Source organism: Rhineura floridana, chromosome 18 (genome assembly GCF_030035675.1).
Source record: "Rhineura floridana isolate rRhiFlo1 chromosome 18, rRhiFlo1.hap2, whole genome shotgun sequence".
Classification (NCBI taxonomy): Eukaryota; Metazoa; Chordata; class Lepidosauria; order Squamata; family Rhineuridae; genus Rhineura; species Rhineura floridana.
This window is the reverse complement of record NC_084497.1, coordinates 21,494,716-21,521,191: the sequence shown is the minus strand read 5'-3', so window position 1 is coordinate 21,521,191 and position 26,476 is coordinate 21,494,716. Positions and strand designations below refer to the sequence as shown.

The following is a 26,476-nucleotide window of genomic DNA, read 5'->3' as shown; positions in this document are numbered from 1 at the left end:
AAGATAAATTTGTAGAAAGGTAGGCTCTGTTTATTAGCGTTTGGAAGTAAAAGATTTATGGATCATGCCCATAATCAATTTATTTGTATACCACATTTTCCACAAATAAATCTGTGCTCAAAGTGGTTCACATGAAGAGCAGACAATCTAAATGCAGCAGCAGAGTAATGGTACATAATAAAAAGTGCAATATTCCTACAACATTAAAAAAAGCGTTAATTTAGTATACTATACATCAAAATGTAAATGAGCACAAAGCCCACCAGTAAAGCTTAAGTAAAAATATCCAGCACCTTCCTATCTAAAAATAACCCCCAAGTTTTTGATGTGGTGTATCCTACGATTTCTTGTATAATATACCTCTATGTAGTTCTTTAAGTTAGTCATTCGTAATCCTTGTAACAGAAGGAAAATAGATATGGAATATACGGTAAGTACTGAATGAACGTATTTGATCTGCAAATTATTATCTTTTCTTTGTTTTCTTTTGTAATGTTTAAAAAATAAATGAAAAATAAACAAACAACTCTACAATTGCATGTGCATGTTATAATTTAGTACTAATAATTGAAAAAAGAATTAATGGTAAGAACAGAAAAAGAGAGAGAGAGGGTGGAGACAGGTACAGGCGATGTCTTTGACAAGAAGAGAAACTGCTGCAATTCACGTGCCAACAAAAGCTATACGCCAATATTAAGAGGGCATTGTAGCCCTGCGCGTTGATTTAACACTGTGATGTGTTGCCCGTCTCCTAGTCTTACTGTGTTCGGGATTTGCCCCTTGCACCTGGATCTTCTTGGCCATATTGGCAGACATTAACCTCTTGATGTCCACAAAGGTCTTGTTCTTGGTTTCTGGGACAATCTTGAAGATATAAATAAATACAGCTATGCAGATAGGACAGAACAGGAAAAAGGCGTAAGAGCCAATCCGGATCTAGAGAGGGGGGGAAAAAGGAGAAAGTGGGAGATAGAGAGAGATGGACATGATCCAGCCTTGACCTATGTCATGGTCCCATAAGTTCTCTTGGGCTCACCCATAAATCTGTTCTGGCAGCAGCTCCCCAAGGTTTCAGGCAGTGGTCTCTCCCAGCCCTGCCTGGAGATGCTGGGGATTGAGCCTGGGGCCTTCCGTATGCAAGGTGGTGCCCATGGGTGCCTGCCAGGCACATCGATGTCACCCCAAAAGGTCTCAGTAAATATCCCCTCAAGAATCCACAATGCACAACAGAGATGGTTTGGTCTTCCTGTTTTAGAACGAGATTTGCTCTGTGAGTGAATGAGATGGTGGCTGATATAGGTCCCTTCCCCCCCCCCATTGATGAGTAGCGGATGGAGGGGGCTGCCCACACTATGTTGTGGTCCTGTCTCTTTTTCTGCTCTTTTAGATGAGGCAGCCATCATGCCACACCCCCACAGGAGCTATTTTGTGTGGTGCCATATGCCCATGGCAGCCATTTTCTGTCTGTTGCCCACAGCACTTTTCTCAAAATTCTAGACGTACCCAGAAAGATTGCCAATCCCAAACATTTGAGGTTGAAGTCAACTTAGTCCTACTCAGAGAAGACCCATTGAAATCAACAAACCTAAGCTAGTCATATCTATCAACATCAATGGGTCTGCTCCAAACAACAATAACCCTGAATACCACCCATAGCCAGATCATCCATTTCCCACTAAGGCCACATCCACACCAGACATTTATTCTACATTAAGCAGTCATGACTTTCTCCAAAGAATCCTGAGAAGAGTAGTTTGTGAAGGGTGCTGAGAGTTGTTAGGAGACCCCTATTCCCCTCAGACAGCTCCAACTACCAGAATTCTCTGGGAAGAGGAACTGACTTCAATCACTCTTGCTCACTGGAGCTTTGTCAGGGGAATAGGAGTCTTCTAATAACACTCATCACCCTTCACAAACGACAGCTCCCAGGATTCTTTGGGGAAAGCCAGGACTATTTAAAGTGGAATAAATATGTGGTGTGGATGTGGCCTAAAATCAAGGTCACACGGGATTTTGGGGCAACTGAGGTTGCCATGAAGTTCGCTGGGTGACCCTCTTGGGCCAGTCACCGTCTCTCAGCCTAACCTACCTCACAGGGTTGTTGTGAGGATAAAACGGAGAGGGAGGAGAACCATTTACACTACCTTGAGCTTCTTGGAGGAAAGGTGGGCTATAAATTTAATAACAACTTCAACAGTTTAAAGTCCCTCAAAATTCAATTTAATACAATGCTGAGTTGAACTTCCAGGGGCAAGAAATTACACTGAATCAATTACCTGAAGGACACAACAATATGTATATATATTTGAGGTGGGTAGAGTGGGGCTAGGCTTGGTTTACCAACTCAGACTGTCCACGCCCCAGCAAAAATCACTCACCTCTATCTGAAGGAAAAAGAGCCTTACAAGGAACTGCAGAAGCCAGTGCATAAATCCCCCGATGGCGAAGGCAGTGGACCGGGATGACTGAAGGAATAGTTCCAGCATCAACACATAGGGAATCGACGCTAAGGGGAGAGGAAGCATTCAAGGCTCTGAATACTGGCTTTCCATTGACTTGCTCGTGAATCGATAGTGATGGCAAGGACTCTGGTGTTGCGCAGTTAAGAGCAGGAGCTTAGGAGCCCATAGCTCAAACCTTTCCTCACTAGGGAGTGAAAGAGTAGCAAGCGCATATGCAGCCCAAGACAGGAGACTCAGCATTCCCCCCACACACACAATGACACAATGTAGGTCACATCCGCACCGAACATTTAAAGCACTTTTATACTAAATTAACAGTCATGGCTTACCCCCAAGGAATCCTGGAACTGTAGGATGTTAAGGGTACTGGGAACTGTAGCTCTCTGAGGGGATTCCCTAACTACTATTCTCCTCACACAGCTACAATTCTCAGAGTGGTTTAACAGTTAATCTCCCTTCCCAGGGAACCCTGAGAATTGTAGCTCTGTGAGGGGAATCGGAGCCTCCTAACAATTCTCAGCACCCTTCACAAACTACAGTTCCCAGGATTCTTTGTGGGGGACGGAGCCATGGCTGTTCAAGTGATATAAATGTGCTTTAAATTTAAGTTTCAAATGTGGTGTTGGAGGAGAGCTTTGCATATGGCATGGACTGCGAAAAAGACAAATAATTGAGTGTTAGAACAAATTAAACTAGAACTGTCACTAGAAGCTAAAATGATGAAAATGAGGTTATCGTACTTTTAACACATAATGAGAAGACATGATTCCCTTGAAAAGACAGTAATGCTGGGAAAAACAGAAGGGAGTAGAAAAAGAGGAAGGCCAAAGAAGAGATGGATTGATTCCATAAAGGAAGCCACAGACCTGAACTTTCAAGATCTGAACAGGGTGGTTTACAACAGATGCTCTTGAAGGTTGCTGATTCATAGGGTCGCCATAAGTCATAATCGACTTGAAAGCACATAACAACATATATTCAACCAAGTCCTACTCAGTGCAGACCCACTGACATTAATGAACCTAAGTTAGTCATGTCCATTAACTTCAGTGGGTCTACTCTGAGTAGGACTCGCATTGAATACCACCCATGGTGTGGGCATGACCTGGACACTGTGATTAAGCATTAAAAGCTAACTCCCTCGCAGTAGAGCTTTGGGAGGGAGGGCTAAGCTCTAGGATTTTTCTTTTGATTGACCCCACCTGAATAAGTTTTTAACCCACTCCTTGGACAGAGGTTGGAATATTACATTATGGAAGTTCTGGATCTGACATTTTGATTGTGTGCAATACCGATTTAAAATATATACATATAGTAATATCTCAGTTAACAAAGTAGATGCATTCATGGACATTACTTCTTTAACAGAAACTTTGGTACCAGAGGTAGGGACAACATGGAAAGAATAGGGATAGTTTCCTACGCCTCATAGATGGTGGAGGCAGCTTCAATAGGGGCTTTAAAGTGCCTACCCAGAGCCCACCCACTCCCCCTCATTTCCCCCTCCTCTCCTTCTCCTTATCGTATTGGCTCCTTCCCTCCCTGGCCCTGGGAAAAAGCAAGAGATCTCTTCAATGCCAAGCAAGCACACATGCTTGTCAGTTTCACTCTAGCAAAGGCACAGGCTTACCAGTTTATTGATAGCAAAGATACAGGAGTGTAGTTCCCAGAGGATTTGTTAACTGAGGTATTACTGTATGTCTTTATGATTGTTGTTGTAAACCGATTTGGATGACCTTTATACCAAAAATCAGCATATAAACATTTTAAAATAAAAGGAAATATCAATTTCATTTGTATCTTGCACTTCTTTCAAGGAACTCTGTCGGTCTCCTGAATACTTACCTGGCCCAAGGGTGTGTCCAAAGAGGAAGAGGAAGAAGAAAGCTGTGGTGACGTACGACATCCATGGCATGCCGGGCTGTTGGAGGAAGTTGACCCTGGTTCAGGAATGCATGAGTGAGGTTTCCAGGTGCCCCATTAATATTAAGAGACATCCTTTCTTTCTGTCTCTTCGTGCCAGCCCAGAAAATGTAACACGTCACAAAGCATCAAGAGAACATAACATAAGAAGAGCCTGCTGGGTCAGGTCAAAGGCCCATCTAGTCCAGCATCCTGTTCCCACAATGGTCAACCAGATGCCTCTTTTCGGAAGCCCCCAAGTAGGACCTGAACACAAGAGTACTCTCCCCTCCTGCGGTTTCCAGCAACTGATATTCAGAGCCGTACCGCCTCCAACTGTGGAGATAAAGCACAGCCACCTCAGCTAGTAGATGTCAAAAGCATCTGTCCTCCATGAATTTGTCTAATCCTCTTTCAAAGCCATCCAAAGTGGTGGCCATCCCTGCCTCCTGTGGGAGCAAATTCCATCATTTAACTATGTGCTGCAGAGACCTGAGTCCTCACTGAATTATGTGGCACTGGAATGCAACAGCCAAAATAAATGTTGCAGGAGAGATCCATTAACTACATTCCTTCCTGCTCTTCCACTTAGATCCTTCACACAAAATCCAAGCTAATTTTAAAATGTTTCCTTCTGTATTGTTGGCCACATCTGCACCATACATTTAAAACACTATGATACCACTTTTAAACTGTCATGGCTTCCTCTAAAGAATCCTGAGAACTGTAGTTTGTTAAAGGTGCTGAGAGCTCTCCTGTTCCCATCACAGAGCTACAATTCTCAGAGTGGTTTCATAGTCAGTCCCTCTTCCCAGGGAACTCTGGGGACTGGAGCTGTGTGTGATGGGAATAGGGGTCTCCTAAGACATCTTGCATTTTAAAACATCAGAAAAGATGTCTTGTATTTTAAAACGCCACTTTCCCAAACCATGCCTTTGTTTTTTATATTTTTAAAATAAACAAATATTTAAAATATGCCTGTGTTTATCAATACCTCGGCACAGTCATTAACCAAAATGGAGACCATAGTCAAGAAATCAGAAGAAGGCTAGGACTGGGGAGTGCAGCTATGACAGAACTAGAAAAGGTCCTTAAATGCAAAGATGTATCACTGAACACCAAAGTCAGGATCATTCAGACCATGGTATTCCCGATCTCTATGTATGGATGTGAAAGTTGGACAGTGAAAAAAGCGGGTAAGAGAAAAATCAGCTCATTTGAAATGTGGTGTTGGAGAGCTTTGAGCATATCATGGACTGCGAAAAAGACAAATAATTGTGTGTTAGAACACATTAAACCAGAACTATCACTAGAAGCTAAAATGATGAAACTGAGGTTATCATACTTTGGACACATCATGAGAAGACATGATTCATTAGAAAAGACAATAATGCTTGGAATAACAGGAGGGAGTAGAAAAAGAAGAAGGCCAAACAAGAGATGGATTGTTTCCATAAAGGAAGCCACAGACCTGAATTTACAAGATCTGAACGGGGTGGTTCATGACAGATGCTCCTGGAGGTCGCTGATTCATAGGGTCGCCGTAAGTCGTAATCGACTTGAAGGCACATAACATAAACCTAAACATTATTTTTATTCTTATTCTTTTAAAAAAGATCTTTCAAGCTTGTGGCCAATTTCCCAGTTGGTTCGAGGCACTATTCAGAACAGATTGGTGGCAGAAGAGGAGGCGGCATCAGAGCAGCCCAGTGAGGGATGCTTGTTTAATCACGTTTTCGATTACAAACCTGAAGTTCAATGGTCATGGCTAACAAAATACAAGCGATACTGCAGATGCCAAATCCAGTGAGAATGAGAATCCTTCGCCCCACAGAATCTACTGTATATGCCTACAAGTTGTAAAAAAAAAAAAGAGTTTGATTGAGGGAAGAGAGAATGAGGTGGTCATGAACCTTGACCTGTATTTCTCTTACTAAATTTAATTATTACATTTATATCCTGCCCTTCCTCCCAGAAGACGACCAGGGCAGCAGACAACAAGTGATAAGTAACTAAAAACGTATTTACAAACACCTTAAAAACAATTCCAATACAGAGGCAGACTAGAACCAAAGTATCTGAAGAGGCTTGTATTCATGCAATTACGGGAAACCAACCGTCGGACCTGAATAGAAGGGCCTTATTTTTTGGCCACAGCTAGAATCGTTTATGCTAAATAGTGGAGATTAGACGCAATACCAAAAATCAGAGAATGGAGAAATAAAATACGGGATTTTGCAGCCGTGACCAAGTTGGCTGATTTCTTCAGATATCAAGACAGAAGACAGAGACTGGGCAATTCTCTTGGGAAAGTGGCAAAAATTACTGCATATAGTAAAAAAAAAAAAAAGGTATTTTACCAAGTTTACTATAGTTCTTTGGGGGAAGACACGTGCTTTCAAAGTATGGCCTGTGTGCAGCCCAAGTCATATTCTATGCAACACACCCTCAGGTATTTGGGAAAAGGAGCCATTGTTGATATTTATTGCCGAATAAATACTTCTCTCTGGTCGTACATTTGCACTCCTCCTGGAGTAATCTCACACATCTGAGCATGCAAAGAGTGCAATAATTGCTCTTGGTAGAATGGGATGCTTCCCTTGTATTATTCCCTTGTATTATGTCTTAACATGCGCAGAGTGCCTTACCTAGATGCACCAGAGAGCCACATCTACCACTTTTATTATTATTATTATTATTATTATTATTATTATTATTATTATTATGCCACCTTTTGGCCAAAAGGCCCTTTACCAGGCCTGGAGAGAGGTGGAGGTGTGAAGCTCCCAGGTCAGAAAGTGTGGCGATTAACTCTGGCCACACGTGACTTTAAAAACAGAAACTAAACTTAAATTTTAGGGAGAGAGAAGGATGGGAGCAGCTTACCACAATCATCAACGTGAAAATTTAAAAAGCCACTGAGAAGATATTGAAATAACGAGGTCCCTGCTTCTTTTGAGGCATCGTGATGTAGATTTTATCTGCATAATACTTCACCTGAAAGTAGACAGAAGCAACCAGCACCATTAGTTCATGGAAGAAAGCGCAGGCTGAAGACGGAAGGATCTGGCCATTTCGGTTCTCTGGGTTTCTCATTTTCAGTTCCCATCAGCCCCTGCCAGCTTGGCCAATGCTTAGGGATGATGGGAGTTGGAGTCCAGGAACACCTCAAGGGCCACGCAGGTTCCCATCTCTTCACAAGGGGATAGACAAATCCATCCATTTGGGTTTCTCATTTCCCAAATCTTCCAATTCAGTTCTCCGCATTTCTTCCTAACACATTTTTGTCTGCAGCTTTCATTCACGTACACCTTTTTTGCAAGCAATTTCTTTTATTCATAATGCATTTTTGTATGCTATTTTCATAAATATATCCATTTTAAGGCATACTCTCCCCCCCCAATAAATGCACTTTCGTAAACATTGCTCTACTCTACCCCTACCCCAGACTGTCAGTATTTTGTAGGAGGGATTCGAATGCATCCCAGGACTAAAGATGTCCCAGCCAACTGCTGTGGTGGTGGGTGCATCCTGCAACTTGTCATTGATGCACGTGCGTATGCCAGGTAAGGACGGACAGCTCTGTCCATTCCAAATCCTCATTTCCCTGATATTAAGTCCAGTTCCCCACATCAGTGTGCAATTGGGAGACCCCATTGGGTTCTAACAATATGAGAGAGCAGGAGTGGGCAACCTCAGGCTTGGGGGCCAAATAAAGCCCTTCAACCCTCTCTGTCTGGCTCTCGGGACTCTTGCTAGACCATACCTGCTGCTTGGGAGTAAATCACCAACACGTTCCAAGTAATCTGAACGAGTGGAGGGAGGCAACAGACAAAAAGGCAATCTGTTCTTCCCTCCTGCTGATTCCGCCTCTAAAATGTTTGTTGATTTTGCAGGCTTTGTTCCTCCCTCCTCTTCCTGTCTTTGTTCTCGGTTAGTTATGGTTCCCTGAGGGGAAGATGCATGGCTTCTTCAGCATGTATGACTCTACCTCTTTATAGTAATAAAGATTCTTCAGATTCTTTGTTCTTTCACCTACTGGTATTTACAGATCAGTTATTTCTGCACTCCGCTGCAATATATAACTACTGAAAACTCTAACACTCCTCACCTACCCCCTCTCCCCCCAGGCTACACCCCCTCACCGGACCTGCTTCACACACTCCTTGAGTGTATTTGCCTGGCTCCAATGTGTCCTCAGACTCGGAACATGCCTCTGGCTTGCCTGAACAGAAGGTAGAGAGGGACCTGCGAGTGTCCGTAGGAACTATCATACCTTATGAAGGTTAAAGTTTACATCCATTGCTCCGCCCACTTTTGCCTCTGGTCCCGCCCACCACTAGCACGTGGCTCCTCCAAAGGTTTCCCAGAAAGGAATGCAGCCCTCAGGCTGGAAAAGGTTCCCCACCCCTGTGAAAGAGGGAGAATAACTCCTTGCCCACTTCCTCCACACCAAACAAACTGCAGCGCCCACAGGTTGCCCTCAATTAGCCTTCTAACCTAACCAGGGAAAACTGCTCTCCATACCGCGTTGATGCCCGTCAGCTGCTGGCCACCCATCAAGATGGCAACGGAGATGACTTGCCAACGCAGACCTCGGTAGCACAGGAGCTTGAGCCCGGTCATATCCTTTTCCACGCTTTCCGAGATGTCCTCCTGACAGAGTTCTTCCACCTCACTCTCTACATCGTCCTGGCATCTCAGCTTCTTCAAGACTGGAAGGGAGGTGAGGGCAGGGAAAAAGGATTTATGCTGGGTTGCTAGGGCAGGAATAGCGGAAGAAGCACCCTGCAGACAAGGTAGGCTCCCTCCCCCCTTTTTGACGGTGTCTTCTGCAATGAGTCGTTGAAGCAATCATAGTGGGTCAGGGCTGGATTTATACGGGACCTTCCGCACATCACTCGGCCTCATTTGTTCTTCTGCAATGGCTACCCAACATTCCTGCACTATTGGCATCTGGAGGCACAACAAAACTGGGGCAAAAAGAGTAATAAAATAAACCAAGCTATTTGTGGTATAAACAGCGACTGGATTTCAGCAGGACACTGCAGGACACGGGAAGCTGCCTTGTATGGAGTCAGGCCACTAGCCCACCTAACTCAGTATTGTCTAAATTCTGAGCCTCATCTGGAGGTGCTGCTGGGGATTGAACCTGGGACCTTCTGCATGCAAGGCAGATGCTCTGCCACCGAGCTACACCCCTTACCGCAGGAAATGCGGTGACTGGAAGGTAAACAGTATATCTGCCTCAAAACAATTGCTGGTGCAAACAATCTTGAAAGCGGGGTTGCGTACGAATGTTCCCATACACCATGAGCACAAATACAGAAAAAGAAGGAGGGTCCAGAGGGGCCCTGAAGAAAGAGTTGGGAAGGTATCCAATGCAAGAAGAGAGAGAAGAGACTCAGATGCTGAGAGCCAGTGTGGTGCAGTGGTTAGAGCACTGGGAGAATATCAGTTAATCTGGTCATGTCAGATCATGTGAGAAAGGCTGACAATGGAATTACTTTTCACACCAGAGGTATGTGCGTGCATGAAGTAGAGAAGGGGGAAAATCTTGATTTAGTTCACATTTAAAGCTAAATCTGTCAAATTCATACTTTCTGAAACAATATTCAGGGTAATTGCTTTGCTACACAAATGCGTTTATTAGGAGAAATTTGCATTAAAATGCTGATGAGTTTTCCTTTTTTTTAAAAAAAAAAAAAGCAAATTGCTGCAGAAATCAGAGAACTGAATTTGAGATTGGAAAAATGAGAAGCCAAAACTGACAGATTTGTCCATCCCCGGCATGGAGAACGTTGTGGCTCTGTAAATGTTGCTGGCCTCCAACTCCCATCATCCCTAAGCTTTAGCCGTGGTGGCAGAAACTGATGGGGACTGAAAGGGAGAAATCAAGAGAACTGAAATTGCAGACCTTTTTGTTCCTAGCATGAAACCTCACTCTCTCCAGTCCGAGAGTGATTAACAGGCATATAGGTTTCCCACACTGTTAACACCTCTGTGCCGCTTGGGGCTGTTGTACCTTGCCTGGTTTTCTCCTCGTCCTTCTTCTGAATCAGTAGATACCTTGGACTTTCGGGGAAGGTGGGCAATATGATAGCTTGAAACACCGCCAGGAATCCATTGAGGCTCAGTAGTATGGGCCAGTCTGCACAAGAAGATGCAGTCATGATCTGTGATTATGATAACACAACTCGTGGAGACTGGTGGCTCCCATGTCAGCGGGGCAGTGAATCCGCCCCAAGTTTTAGTCCGAACTTTCAATCTACCTCCTTGAAAGTTTGGACTAAAACCCGGAGCAGATTCACTGCTCCACTGACATCAAAGCCATCAGGCCCCACTGAACACAACTCGGTCTGCTTACAGGCCAAAGGAGCAACTCTACAGACAGGCTTACCTTTTGCAGTCCCCAAGAATTTTTGGAGACTAAGGATCTGTGCGATCATGATACCAATGGTGATAAAGACAAGAGACACCATAATAACGGATCCCCTCAGATTTTGGGGGGCCACCTCTCCGAGGTACAACGGGACAGCAGAACAGAATATGCCTGGTTAGATAGTAGATGAAGGGTTAATTGACAGCATTCGTTTATTTAACACCTTTACATACTGCTGAATTATCTGCGTTTCTAAGCGCTGTACATAAAAAAAGCCATACATAACACAACAGAACAATAAGATCACCATAAAATCAAACATTACCTTAAAATGCCTGCTGGAACAAGGAAGTTTCAGTCATGCATCTAAAGGTCACCAAGGAGGGGACTTGTCTAGTCTCAGTGACTGCACCAAATGCGCAGCTTCTAGTCATTACGAGCCAGGCATCTGAGCCATGGGGGCCACCAACAGAGACTCCCCCAAAGAACTCAGTGATCGGGCCAGGATATAAGGGACCGGGTGGTCCTTCAGTCATCCTAGACCCAAGTTGTTAAGGGCCTTGTAAATTAATGCAAGAGCCTTGAACCTGGCCTGGAAACTTATGGGCAGTTTGCAGCCAGTGCAAGCAGTGTGTAGAAATATATATATATACACACACACACTCCTTCACTGAATACAGGAGGCTCATGTGGGTGGAGATGGGGAACTGATCTTCACCAAAAGGGTGTTCCCTGTTGTGTTGTGCAGGACACTGTTCTGTCTCTTGGTTGGCATAGCCCCAAACCTGAAGAGCCCTCCTTTGACACAGAGAAGGAAAAGCCAGCTGGTTCAGGAAGACGGGCTGTGCAAGCCAGGGAGGTCTGTCAGCCAAAAGCCTCTTGAACCAGAACTACCACCCCCAACCCCCCATCTGGGATTATTCCAAAGGCAGCACCCCGGCGATACTGGCCGCCTTTAACATCAGAAGCCTCATCCTGCCAGTGGAGGCTGGCCCCCTAGGGCAAGCGAGACGCTGCCCTACCAACCGCAGGCAGCCCCCATCTGCTTGCCTTCTTTTGTAATTGCACAACCAATCAGGAGGCTGCTCTGCCTGCCCTTGGCTCCGACACCACCAATTGTTGGTTTCCCTCCCCTCTGCCCTAGGAGCCATCACTCCTACACTACCCAGTGCCTACTCACCAGCGCAGGCAGGAGCCGAGCAAGAGGGGATGGCGTGTGTAATTCCAGAGGGCTACCCCCTACCCCTTTAAGGCTCCCAGGAAGGGGGCAGAGCCTGGAAAGGGTGGGCTCGCCCAAGAGGGATATAAGGCAGGGACAGCCAATGTGGCGCCTTCCGACAGCGAAGGCTGGTCCATTAGGATAAATGGGGAGCTGCCCCACCAGCCTACAGTTATACTCAGTCACCTCCCCCAACTGCCTGCCTTCTTCCTTACATCCCTTCCAGGGGACGGCTCTGCCAATCACTGGCTCTGGCTCCACCTACTATTTGGGCTGCCTGCCTTCTGCCCCACCAGTCTCAAAGGGCGCCAGCCAATGTCGCCCTGCAGCTAGTGGTGCCTATTGGAACCGGTAGGGCGGAAGGCAGGCTGCCCAAAGAGTAGGTGGAGCCAGAGCCAATGACAGGCAGAGCCAGCTAATTCCAGTTTTCTCCCCATCCTCCTCCCTGCTGAGTTCCACAAGGGCAACACTGAGACTCAGGAAGAGGAAGCCGACAGGTGCTGTCCCCCCCCCCGCCCCTCCAGACGGGATATAAGTAAGAAGGCAGACAGATTGAGGGCAGGCTGATCTTGGTGGGGCAGTGCCCCACTTGCACTAACGGATTAGCCTCCACTGACTATAGCCTAGCAAGCATGGCCAGTGGATGATGGGAGTTGTAGTCCAACAACGTCTGGTGGGCACTAAGCTGGCTCCCCGTTATAGATGGCCTCGGCTTGGCTCCAGGCCTTATCGGGACAAATTGTCCAACCTCAGGCAACCATCAGGCAACCATCGTGCCCTGTGGGCTCCCCCTAGTGGTCAGGACAGAGCACCCCTTATTGCTAGGGAGGCTGCAGGAGGGTCCCGTTGGGTTAAACTGTACAGAGACAAGGCATTCGATACCACTGGCATGGTCTGATGCCCAGTTCTACCACCACACAAATCACAGGTCCCACAGGAGTACTGTCCTCAGTGGCTGCTTCTCCTTAATCTGGGGATTTCCATCCCCTGGAGACTTGCCCAATCCAAGGCTTGTACGTCTTCAAGGAACAGCGCTTGTCGTGAAAACGAGTCGCTGGATTTTTATTTACTTATTTATTTACTTACCATGTTTATCTAAGGCTGCCCAATCATATCGGTCTCTGGCAGCTTACAAATGACACAATACATGTAAAATAGGGCAAAATACATAGCACTCACTCCTCATCTCACTCCTACACACAAGAGTCTCTTTTTCAGTAGTTAGATTCCAACTAAGTGTTATGCAGACCAGACCCACTGAACGTAATGGGCCTAAGCTAGCCATGCCTTAATTGCAATGGGTCTACACTGAGTAGGACCAGTATTGGATAAAACCCAGTGTATTCCTTTCATGCATTTTCCAACTGCTGTTTTTGAGCTTCACAGCCCTAAATAGGGATGGATGAGAATTTCAATTCATTTCGCATTTTAAGCAGAATTTATCAAATTTGCAATTTCCGAAACAATTCTCAACCTAGTGACAAAAAGGGAGGGGGACACATGGCTATGACCATCATGAAGGGACCCTGCACTTCTGCCACTACACGACTGCACAGTACCATATAATGTTGTGCTTCCCATCTGTTTAAGGACAAGAGGACTGACAGGACGTAGGAGTCGGGATGGAAAGTTCTGACAATTTCTTTCCATTTCGGTTCATTTCTCCTGATATGATGCATTTTTATATGTTATTTTCACTGTCCATCCTGGCTGGTGAAAGCCAGTCCAGACTGGGGTGGGGCTGGCTGAGTGGGTCGAGGATGTGGTGAGCGCGTCTCTCTGCGACGGATGGGTGCCTGCTGCCTTTGAAACAAGCAGTAGTGTATCCACTCCTGAAAAAGCACACCCTAGTAGACCCTCCGGAGCAGCAGTGGTGTCACTAGGGTTGGTGTCACCCAGTGCGGTAACTCATGGTGTCACCCCCATTGACCTCCTCCCGTACCAGACCATACAGAATCCTTAGTAATGTTTTTTGTACTAATGTTACTTGTAAATCAGAAGTCCCATTAATTTACAGCACAATCCTAACCATGTCTACTCAAAAATAAGTCCTAATGAATTCAATGGGGTTCACTCCAGGTACATGGAATCAGCATTCCTTTACTCCCAGAAAAGCAAGTATTGGATTAAAGCTTTCATATTGGAAAGGTTTTCAAAACTCTGCTCTCTCCAACAGCCCAGGGTCTGACTGTGTGCGCTAAACACAAGAGAGAAAAAACTTTAACCCATATTTTTACTTACTCAAACTGAAGACCTCAAAACCACCATTTTGATGTTGCAATGAAGCCTAAGCACTGCCTGGGTCAACAAATCACAAGCCTGGCTCCCCTTATTGGCTACAATCCTGAAAGGGCGCTGCTATACAGATCGGTTAAAAAACAGATTAAACAGTCACGGGGGGGCTGACATTTTGGTGTCTATCTCGGGAACCAGACGACCTAGAAACTTAGTTTTTTTAAAAAACTGAAGCTGAGAGTCCAGAGATTAAGGTAAGTTAGCTGGAGACCCGGAGGGGACCCCCCCAAAACCGGAAACTCCAGCCAAAAATCAGACACCTGGTAACCCTACTCCATCTTGCACCCCCTGATTGACTGCACCCCGACCCCCCCTTGGTATGCCACTGGCAGCGCTTGCCTGGGCTGGAGTTTTGAATCTCCCACTCTTTGGCTGCAGAGCGGTTTTCCCCCCATCCTGCCTGGGAAGCCACTCAGGCACACAGCCCAAGAGCAGGCAGGGGATTCAAACCACTCTGCAACCAAAGAGCGGGAGATTCCCCAAGAGAGAAGTGGCTGGCGAGATGGCCGCTGCAGGATAGAGAAAAAACCCTACCGCAGCCCAGCTTCTCTATATTGCCAAGCGCGGGGCCCTCCAAAACGCTAGGCCCGGGGCAACTGCCCCACTTCCCAGTGGCTAGGGGCGGCTCTGGGTGTCACCCCCTCTGATGGTTCCACCCGGTGCGGTCCACACACCCCCACACACCCCTAGTGACGCCACTGCGGAGCAGTTGGAGAAACTCCTGGAAGATCCGGACGACCTGGATCCGTTCCAGTCTGGATTCAGGCATGGTTCTGTACCCAAATCAGCCTTGGTTGCCCAGATGGATGACCTGTATCAAGAGCAGCAGTGGAGAAATGCATCTCTGCTCCTGCTGCTTCATCCTTTTGATGGCTTTTCATATCATTAACTACAGCAAGGATGTAGTCATTTGGGGTCACAGTGGGGCAGGGTGGGGTTAGGGATGGGTGAGAATTTCAATTCAGCTCGTATTTCAAGGAGAATTTATAAAATTTGCAATTTCCAAAACAATATGAGAACCGAAACACAGCCATCCTTTGAAATTCGCATGTATTAGAATTTGGGATGCAGTTCGCCAACTAAACATTTACAAAAAGGCATATATGAGGGGAAAGTGTGCATAAAAATAAATACATGACTGAAAATTACATGCATAATAGGCATGATGAGAAATGGCTTGCAAAAATTTGTACCTTTGTCAAAACCGCCTACAAAAATGTGTTTATTTGGAGAAATTTGCACTAAAATGGCGGAGAATTTTCATGAGGAGTTAAAAAAAAGAATTCACAGATTGCAGTAGAAATGTACAGAACTGAATTAAACACAGGGAAAATGAGAAACGGAGAGAACCAAAACAGACAGATCTTTCAATCCCTAGCCCTAAATGGCCCCCGGAAGGGAATGTGGCCCTCAGACTGAAAAAAAGGTTCCCCACCCCTATTCTACAGAATTACAAAGCCAGCCTCATGTGTTAAGCCTCCTGGGACACAAATGAGGCTTGAGTAAAGCTAAGGCTCCAGGCACTGGCCAAGAAGCCACATTGTGAGATGCGTATGTATGAAGGAACCATCCTCTTCGCCAAGCTCTCCTGAATGCTTTTGCCACAGCCGTTTCTACCGCTGAAGAGCTCCAGTTTTAAAAAATGGCTTGTCTCTTCAGCAGGGTGGACTTACAGTGGTAAAATTTCAAAACAAAGCCATGGATTTTGTCTGCATGCACACATGCACATAGCTTATTTGGATCACAGCAAGTGTTCTTTGTTTCCTTGCTTAATTATAGAACATGTGAGCAAGGAAACAATGTCCCTGAGCATATTCAGAGCACCGCTGAGCAGCCATAAGCATTTGGAATTATGAGGCAAAGGCTGATCTTAGCCCTGGCAAATTCCCGCTTAAAGAATTAAACCCAGACACCCGGGACCCTCTCTCACCTGAGGTTACTCCGATGAGCAAGCGTGAAAATATGGTGTATTCATAGGCACGGACCACGGCAGAACAACCCAGGATGAGAGATGAGAAGATGGAAAAAATGTTATTCAGTACCAAGGCACCTTTCCTGAAAAGAGGGTGAAAGGTAAGTAGCATAGATATGCGTTGCAATACACAGGAGAGCCTGCTGGATCAGGCCAGTGGCCAATCTCACTCAGCATCCTGTTCTCACAGTGGCCAACAAGATGCCCCTATGGTAAACCCCCAAGAAAGGCCCGAGCACAACAAGCACTCTCCCCCGCCTGTGGCTCCCAGCAAACAGTTTTCAGGAGCTGCATACTGCCTCTGACCGTGGCTGCAGAGCATAATCATCACGGCTATTATCCACTAATGACCAGAGTAGCATCAAACAAGTTTGGCCCGCAACCGCAGGGCCACGCTGGAGCCAAAAGGGTTCCTCACCCGCTGCCGTAGCACCTATTTTGTCCCAGGATGGGTAGCTCCCCCACGGACATACCTGCCGAATCTATCCGCCATGGGACGGACCAACAGAGACCCCATTAGGCCTCCGAGCGAGAAGGTTGCATTGGTTATACTGTAGAGGAGGCTGAGAAAGCTCGCTTCAATGGAGATCTTCTTCTTTTGAAAGGTGCTGTTGTAAAAGTCTTGGATGAGCTGGGGCGGGAAACAGATAATCGGCGTGAGAAGCATTCTGCATTACATGGTGGCAGAATGAGGTTTGCAACCGAGTGTAAGCTTGGCAAGGCACTCCAGCGACAATCCTTCCTGACCTTCCCCTAGTGAGCACCTTTCTATTCTCACATTATGGCCTGGTTGGTTCACCAGGAGCTGGGGTGGAGGATGGCCAGCTCCTTGTGAGACTCCCTGTCCGGGCGGGGAAGGGGCTTCTGCAGACTCTGTCAGCCCCTCTCCTCCACAGGATCCTGGGACTTGCTTGATTGTCCCTGCCCGTGGAGAACTGCAGCCTGTTGTGGAGTGTGATGCCCCTGTACATATAATACTGTAAATATGGTATGTGAGGGTTTATTAGAATATATGTGGTAAGTAGACTGAGTGAGGGGGGGAGTACATAGGTTGGAATGTTGAAGAATGTTGTATGATAATTGGCTGTGCGGCTGAGTGTCTGAAGGTACAAATGAGAAGATGACAGTTGTGAGGGCTTGGTTGGTTGGAGTTCTGCTGAGAGAGGGTTTTTTGGAGAGGGTTGTTGGGTGGATTGGATTTAGGCGGGTAGTGAGGCAGGTTATCTGTGACTAAGAAATATAAAGAGTAACACATATTATGAAACCGCATGCTTGTTGACTGAACCTTTAAGTAATCTTGTTATTCCCTATGTAAATAAATAAATAGCTCTTGGTTTACCAAAATGCCTGATCCTTGGCTGGGTTTTCACAGACCAGGAGGGTGGGCAGGGCATATACCAAGGTTAGGAAACAGTATCAATGGTGGCAGCGGTGATCATCAGGTATCCGAAACAACCCAGGGCTGTAAACTTTATAGGCACAAAGATACAGGGGGGTTGTGGCCTGTAAGTGCACCCAGACACAACGTAGCAATAAGCCAGCAGGAGACTAAGGCACAGTCTCAAGGCAATATTGTTTACAGGGAGTGTCTGGTGGTGCTGCCTAGCAGTGGGATCTTGAGAGATCTGTGCTAGGACTGGTGAGAGAACAGTTAAGAGACCAGGACCCTGAGGTGCAATCATGACAGGTGGTGACCACGGGAGGGGTCCTGACAAGGAGCCACAAGATTGAGGCAGTCAGCCCCGCCCTGGAAAGCAACTGCACGAGCTTCGCCACAGCAGGATGCCCTGTTCTCGCTAGACTCCTGAGGAAGCAAAAGACTTCCCGGCAATAGCACCAACATTAGACAACACCAAGGCAGCCTCCAGGGCAATCCAAAGCCAGAGTCCAAACAAGCAGAGCCTACAGGCAAGAGGTTAGGTCACAGCAGTCCAAAGGTCAGGGTCCAAGCAATCCCTGGCTTTCGATACCATCGACCATAGTATCCTTCTGGGGAGACTAGCTGAGTTGGGAGTGGGAGGTACTGCATTGCGGTGGTTCCACTCCTACTTGGCAGGTCGCCTCCAGAAGGTGGTGCTTGGGGAACATTACTCGGCACCCTGGACTCTCCAGTATAGGGTTCCGCAGGGGTCGGTTCTGTTCCGCATGCTGTTCAACATCTACATGAAACAGTTGGGTGCGGTCATCCGGAGCTTTGGAGTGCGTTGCCATCAGTATGCTGGTGACACGCAGCTCTATTTCTCCTTTTCATCTTCTTCACGTGAGGCTGTCAATGTGCTGAACCGGTGCCTGGCTGCGACAATGGACTGGATGAGGGCTAATAAACTGAGGCTCAGTCCAGACAAGACTGAGATGCTGCTAGTGGGTGGTTCTTCTGACCGGATGGTGGATGTCCAACCTGTTCTGGATGGGGTTGCACTCCCCCTGAAGGAGCAGGTTCATAGCTTGGGGGTTCTCCTAAAACCATCTTTGTCACTTGAGGCTCAGGTAGCCTCGGTGGCACGGAGTGCCTTCTACCAACTTCGGTTGGTGGCCCAACTACGTCCCTATCTGGACAGGGATAACCTGGCTTCAGTTGTCCATGCTCTTGTAACCTCCAGATTAGATTACTGCAATGCACTCTACGTGGGGCTGCCTTTGAAGACGGTTCGGAAACTGCAGCTTGTGCAAAATGCAGAGGCCAGATTGGTAACAGGGACCAGACGGTCCGAACATATAAAACCGATTCTGGCCCACTTGCATTGGCTGCCTGTATGTTTCCGAGTTCAATTCAAGGTGCTGGTTTTGACCTATAAAGCCTTACACGGCTTGGGACCACAATACCTGATGGAACGCCTCTCCCAATACGAACCCACCTGTACACTACGTTCAAGATCAAAGTCCCTCCTCCAAGTGCCTACTCCAAGGGAAGCTTGGAGGGTGACAACAAGGGAGAGGGCCTTCTCAGTGGTGGCCCTCAAATTACGGAATGATGTTTCTGACGAGGTGCGCCTGGCGCCAACACTGTTATCTTTTCGGCGCCAGGTCAAGACTTTCCTCTTCTCCCAGGCATTTTAGCATGTGTTTTAAATTGTTTTTAAAATATGTGTTTTAAATTGTATATTTGTTTTAATGTTTTTGATTGCTGTAAACTGCCCAGCCAGCTTCGGCTATGGGGCGGTATACAAGTGCAATAAAATAAATAAATAAATAAATAAATCCGTGGGCAAAACAGGGAAGATGAGAGGCAGGATCATCCGTGATCAGGTCTGGCATCAACAGGAGATAGCAAACTCGATGGGTGCATAGACATTGTTCCAGCAGCTCTTCCAGCCTAGAACTGAGGTTTTTGACCTTAAGCTGATAGAACCACACCCCCAACCTCAGCTGACTCCAATCAGCCAGCTTCAGTCATACCTTTACTCCTGAGGAGAACCTGCCTGCAGTCAGGCACTTCTCTAGATGGGCCGGGTCTCCATGTGGTGCTTGAGGAGATGCCTCTGCCTCGGGCTTGGGTCCCATTCAGCCTCGATGTCAGAGGCCGAATCACTGGCTCCTAACCCCCAGATGGGGGGGTCTAAGGCCACAGCCTCCTGATCTTCCTCTGATGAGGACCTGACATGGCAGCTGCTTCCAGAGAGCAGCTTGTTGTGTGAGCTTTGGTTTGTGGATGGCAGTTGGGTTTGTGGTGAGAGCACACTGTGAATGTATACAGTGTGAATGATATTTTTGTTAATTTATACTTTCATTGTGATCTATTGTGTTGCACTTTTGAGTTTGTATTGACTGCAACTTTGTAATGATATATTACGTATTATTCTGTGCACCCCTTTCAGGGCCTTGGGCAAAAAGCAGTATACAAATAAGACAATGAATGAATGAATGAATGAACAGCAAAGCCAGGGGCATTGGCAGGTGTGTGGCTCCCTCAAATGGGTTCCTCTCTGTGGTCTCCTTGCTCCTCTCCCTCTCATTCATCCCCCCTTCCGCTAGCAGCGCCTGCCGTTCTTGATCTGAATCAGAGTATACAGACGGAATCATGGCAGGGACGTGGCAAGCGCATCAATAACAACACAAGTGTCTAAAAAACAGCTTTTAAAAAATGCTTCTAAAAACAGTTGAAGACTTCTAAGAAACAAGAGGATTTGTGATGGACAGGGTGACAGAGCTCTTGAATTGGGCAAGTTCAAATGTCCAGAATGCACTTAAACATAAAAGCGTAAGAAGAGCTGAGCTGCTGGATCAGATCACTGGCCCATCTAGTCCAGCACCTTGTTTTCTCAGTGGCCGACCAGAAGCCTCTATGAGAAGCCCACAAGCAGGACCTGAAAGCAAGAGCACTCTCCCCTCCTGCAGTCTCCAGCAACTGGGATTCAGAAGCATGATGCCTCCCACCTCCAAGCAAAGCACAGCCCTCCTGGCTAGTAGCCATTGACAGCCTTCTCTTCCATGAATTGTCTAATCCTCTTTAAAAGCCAACCAAGTTGGTGGCCATCACTGCCTCTTGTGGGAGCAAATTCCACAGTTTAACTCGCTGCGTAAAGAAGGACTTTCATTTGTCTGTCCTGAATCTTCACTGGAGGTTCAGCAGTTCTAGAGCTATGGCAGAGGGACTTGAATCCCTATCACAAAATATATACAGTCTGGAAGCAGCCTTGCCAAGCAACTTCCACCATCAGGATAGGCAGTTATGACGGGGGAACTATGGCGCTTGGAAGAAGTCAACCTGCCCTGTCCTGGTGGGATAATCTTACCGTAGCAGGGTGGTTAGCCACCCAGAGGTTGTAACCATACTGGAGAGACGATCCGAAGGAAGTAACCAGTGTCACCAGCACAAGCTGCCTTGTCACTGCCTATAGAAAGGGGAGGCACAGAGGCTCTTAAATGCACAGGGCAAAACAGGAATGCATACTTTAATAATAATAACAATAACAATAATAATAATATCGTATATAATAAATTATTATTATTATTATTAATATAAGTTGCTCACTTTGGCTGCATACATGTCTACTCAGAAGGAAACTCCATTGAGTTCAATGGGGCTTACTCCCAGCTAAGTGTGTATTGGATTGCTGCCCTGGAGCTCTCTTCTAGACCAGGCCAAGACAATGGGTGGTATACAATGCTAGTCCAAGCAGCATAGAAGTAGTGAAGTTAATAGATATGAATAATATCCATTTCTGTGGGCCTGCTCTGAGTAGGACTTAGCTGAATGCAACCCAATATCAGACCTGTCTTTATTATGTGCTTCAGTTCCTTTTGTTTACTTTACTCATACATTTGAATAAACTACTATTTTGCTTAACGTCTGTTGCCTATGCTCTGATAATCTCTAGGTTATGTTACGGCGATGTGTTATACGTGGGGCTGCCTTTGAAGATGGCTTGGAAACTGCATCTAGTGCAGAGTTCAGCAGCCAGACTGCTCATCGGGACAAGATGGTTTGAGCACATAACACCAATGCTGGCATGGCTGCACTGACTACCAACTAGTTTCTGGGCCAAATTCAAAGTGCTGGTTTTGACCTATAAAGCCTTATGCGGCTCAGGACCCCAGACCCCAAGGACCGCCCCTCCCCACATGAACCAACCCAGACCCTGCATTCCGCATCAGAGGCCCTTCTTTGTGTGCCCCCTCTGAGGGAGGTGCGGAGGCGGCAACACGAGAGCAGACCTCAGCGATGGCTCCCCATTTGTGGAATGCTCTCCCCAGGGAGACACACTTGGCACCCTCACTGTCTGTCTTTAGGTGCCAGTGGGGGAGAAAACAGGTTTATTCACCCAGGCCTTGGAGTGTAACTTTCTCTTTGTTCTTAGTCAGGTGGGGAGAAGTTGGATTTGGTTTTTATGTGGTTTAAGTCTTTTAGGATGTTTTTATTCTCGGTTTTATATTTGTTTTTAATGTTGTAAGTTGCTTTGAGTTTCCAGTTTGGAAAAAAGTGCCTTAATACTACTACTACTACTACCACTATATTTTAATATATTATATTATTAATATATTATATTATAATATCCACGGAAATGGATATTATTCATATCTATTAACTTCACTAGTTCTATGCTGCTTGGACTAGCATTGTATACCACCCATTGTCTTGGCCTGGTCTAGAAGAGAGCTCCAGGGCAGCAATCCAATACACACTTAGCTGGGAGTAAGCCCCATTGAACTCAATGGAGTTTCCTTCTGAGTAGACATGTATGCAGCCAAAGTGAGCAACTTATTCTGACAACTTTTGTGCCTCCACAACATCCATTTAGAGCGTGTGGCTCTCCTCAAAGAATTCATTGCTTACCGCATAAAATGCCTCAAAGCAACTTACAAATATTAAAACATACAGAATGCAAACTGTAAAACATCAGAAAGATCAGACAGCATTCTTTACCAAAAGTGCTCATCTTGTGATATTATAAAAGGACAAATCTACAACCCCAGTAAAAGATGAACACTTGTACAGCTTAGAGTTTTTCGATTAAGCAAGCTATACCGTTTCCTAAATAAGTACATTACTGGATCTCCTCTGGACCCTGTTTGCATCCTGGAAAACGAATGAACATCAGTTTGTTTCATAAATCTTGCAGGATGGAAAAACTCTGCACTTACCCATTTGCGGGGTTCTGGAGCCTTTGTTCCCTCTTCTGAAGTGCTTTCCATGGTTCTTGGATAGGGATTGCAAATTTGGCTCCTGAGGGGAAGAGGAAGAAGTTCTCAATCCTTTCAACTTACTTAAAAACTTAACAGCTTTGCAAAGAAGGTTGGGGGAATCTTGTCAGTTTCAGTTTCTTATTTTTCCAATCAGAAGATTAGTTCTCCACATTAGTCTGCAATTCTTTTTTAAAGCCCTCATGGAAATTCATCAGCATTTTAGTGCAAACTCCTCTTAAAATGCAAATTTTAATGTAATTTTGCCCAATAGATACATTTTTGCAAAGCAACTTGGCCTAATATGATGCATTTTTGTGTTTTATTTTCACTAAGGCATACTTGCCCTCAGCACCGGAGCCATCGTAACCAGGGATAGCCTTCTCCTCCATAAATGTGCCCCCCAAATCTAAAGCATCCAAGTTGGTGGCCATGACTACATCTTGTGGTAGCAAATCCCAGAGTTTAACTATGGCTACCAGCCATGATGGCTGTGCTCTGCCTCCGTAGTCGGAGGCGGTTTGCCTCTGAAGACCAAGCTGCTGGGAAGCACAACTGGGAAGAGCTGCTGTTGCACTCAGGTCCTGCTTCCCATTGAGGCATCTGGATCACCATTGAGAGAACCAGATATTGGATGAGATGAGTCTCTGGCCTGATTTAGCCAGGCTCTTCAGGTGTTCTTATGGGACACCACTTACAGTACCATCCTTCTCTGTCCTCCCTATATCGCTTGTATCAAGAGACACATTGTCTTACATCTCCCATCATCCTTGATCATTGGCCATACCAGCTGGAGCTGATAAGAACTGGCATCCAGCAGAATCCGGTTCCCCCATCCCGGCCTACTGGCACAGGCACCCTCCCCTATGCAGGGTATTTCCCTCAAAGAGGTCTGGAGATGAATAGGCAAAGGAGACACAAAACTAACCGTAATTTGCTGGACTAGCGAGTAGCAGAACAGTCAGCCGGGCTCTATTTTCTCTTGAAGTCCGTTGGAATTGCAAGAACCAATCAGGAAGCTAGAAGATTCCATGGGAAGCTGTTGGCAGTTGAGAAAAGGGATCACCTCTCCTCTCGGCAAGAAAGGAGACAGATGGAGGGAGAGATCCTCACAATAACTTTATACGGTCGAATTAATGATTGGTGGCGTAGCCAAGGCACGGCAGGGCGGTCAGGAGACCGAGCAATCCCGCCGAGAAATACCTGGTTCAAATCCCCTTTGACATGAATGCTCTTGATGACCTTTGGCAAGCTATCCAATCTCAGGCCCCATCTGCACTACACATTTAAAGCAGTGTCAGACCACTTTAATCAGTCATGGCTGCCTCCCAAAGAGTCCTGGGAAGTATAGTTTGTTGAGGGTGCTGAGAGCTGTTACGAGATCCCCCCCAGTGGTTTCACAATCAATCCCTCTGTGAGGAGGAATTGGGGGTCTCCTAACAACTCTCAGCATGCTTCACACTTCCCAGGATTCTTTGGGGGGGAAGCCATCCCAGTTCAGCAAAGGGGCACGACAATGTTTTAAGTGTATAGTGCATATGTGAAGTTTAACACACACACGGACCAAACTGCAAAGCAACATTGGTCTACCTGACAGTGGATGGGGTTATTGCGATATAATGGGTTGCCTCTAATGTTAGTCCTACTCAGAGTAGACCCACTGAAATCAATGGGCATGACTAACCTAGAGCTATTCATTTCAAGGAGAATTTAGTTTGATCCAGCCTAAGATTTTGAAAGCACTTTCAAAGCTTGACAGCACCATACTGATGCGAACAGTTACGATTATTGTATTATCCTCCAGGATTTAATGTGAGCTTTGAGAAGTGATATCAAAGGAAGAGTGTCTCTGTGAGTTCCCATCCTCGCTGGGCAACCACATCTGACACTTGCAGAGGCTGCCTCAGCCTCTCTCTGCTCAGCAATAGACAAAAGACGTGGCTCATGAAAAGGCCATAGGCAGAAAAGTTCATATCTCAGTATATCAGGAGAAATGGAGAGAACCGAAAAGGAAAGAAATGGTCAGAACGTTCCATTCCGACTTTCTACGTCCTGTCAGTCCTCTTGTCCTTAAACGGATGAGTAGCACAACATATGGTGCTGTGCAGTCATGTAGTGGCAGAAGTGCAGGGTCCCTTCATGATAGTCATAGCCATGCCCCCCCCTTTTTGTTGCTAGGTTGAGAACGAGATCCTTGTTAATGTCTTCTCCCACAAAAACAGATGTCCTTAGGAGCCAATCAGCATGAAAGGGGAGAGAGACATAGGGACCTGCTGGGACCTAGCTCCCAAAAAAGTAAGATCCTGTGAGACCCTGAATGACTACACCCCTGCCTCTGGGTTGCTCACCAAAATGGTGGCAGTTTAATAATAATAAAAAAGGAATGAATAAACCAGGAGTACCACTATGCGCAGACTTACAAAGGCAACTCACAGGTGGGTCACACTCATCACCACCCCACATTTAAAGCACTCTTCTACCTCACTCATCATGGCCACCCCCAAAGGATCCTGGGAACTTTAGCTTGACCATTCCCAGCATGCTTAGCAAACTACAGAGGGGTTTCCCAAAATGTGATTTGTGGACCACCAGTAATCTGTGATCTTCATTCCGGTGTGCCATACAGCATTTGTAAACATATAATTAAAAAATCATGCATCTGGCATGGCACATTAGAATTGCTGCAGCAGGCAGAAAAATCATGAAGTGGTCTGCCAAGACCCTGAGGAATTTCAAGTGGTCTGTTGGGGGGGAAAGGTTTGGGAACCAGTGAATGACAGTTCCCAGGATTCTCTGGGGTGGTGCAGCCCCGACTGTGACAGTGGCATAAGAGGGCTTTTAATGTATGGTGTGGATATGAGAACTTAATCTCCAGCTTGTTTCAGGTGTACATCTTCATGTGTGCAAGCGTGCGCCGTCTCACAGCCTTCGCCAACTTGGTGCCCTCTAGCTGTTTTGGGGCTCCACCAGTCAACCGGTTTTATTGAGTAATTGTCCTGATTTGCCTGAACAAGGGTTACCCAGAGGTTGGACAATGACCCTTCTCCTCCCCAGTTCCTAGAGTTCCTTCACCCTGGGCCTTAGAGGCAAATGCAGAATACGGCTACTTGTAGCAAAGAGCAATAAGGAAGATGAGGGTGGTTTGCCACACTAGTCCCACTCAAGAGTAGACCCACTGAAGTTAATGGACATGATTTACTGAGGTCCATGGGTGTCAGCGGGTCCACTTTCAACAGGGTTTAGTTGAACACAACCCTGAGTATTTGGTCCTGAAAACAGGAGTATATACTGTATTTGGATTGTTAAAATTTTATGCTTAGGTGTTTACATAGTACGTGTTGTGAAAGTTTATCACCAATAAAAATGTAGTCATAATAAAGCCTAGAAGGTAGACGGAGCAAGAGAGAAAGGGTAGGGGCTGTAGCCAACTACGTTTTACTGAGAGTAGACTCACTGGAAAAAATAATAATAGAAATTACTGGATCCAACTTAGTCCTGCCCATTAGTTTCAGTGTGTCTACTCAAAGTAGGACTATCGCTGGATACAACTCTAGACCAGGGAGGGGACACTGCTGTTGGCTCTCCAGATGTTGCTGGACTCCCAACAGCAAGCATGGCCAATG

The 26,476-nt window shown here is 46.2% G+C and overlaps 1 protein-coding gene across 1 annotated transcript; it reads right to left on the bottom strand.

Moving 5' to 3' along the window:
- Positions 1-8: 8 nt before the first annotated feature.
- LOC133372826 (solute carrier family 2, facilitated glucose transporter member 5-like) lies at positions 9-23,841 on the bottom strand. The gene is made up of 13 exons (XM_061601913.1): positions 23,782-23,841; positions 22,815-22,896; positions 20,966-21,064; positions 16,706-16,863; positions 16,191-16,315; positions 10,765-10,917; positions 10,390-10,515; positions 8,892-9,079; positions 7,275-7,361; positions 6,113-6,214; positions 4,308-4,383; positions 2,379-2,506; positions 9-936 (listed from the first exon to the last, which is right to left on the bottom strand). The coding sequence occupies exons 2-13, from the start codon at positions 22,863-22,865 to the stop codon at positions 694-696; spliced, it is 1,536 nt and encodes a 511-aa protein (XP_061457897.1). The 5' UTR covers positions 22,866-22,896; positions 23,782-23,841; the 3' UTR covers positions 9-693.
- Positions 23,842-26,476: the final 2,635 nt, after the last annotated feature.

Coding starts and splice junctions, on each gene's coding strand:
- LOC133372826 (XM_061601913.1), bottom strand. CDS start 22,865: ATGGAAAGCACTTCAGAAGAGGGAACAAAGGCTCCAGAACCCCGCAAA. Junction 7,362..8,891: donor AGCTGACGGGCATCAACGCG/GTATGGAGAGCA, acceptor GTCTACTTTCAG/GTGAAGTATTATGCAGATAA. Junction 2,507..4,307: donor TGGACACACCCTTGGGCCAG/GTAAGTATTCAG, acceptor CTCTCCCCTTAG/CGTCGATTCCCTATGTGTTG.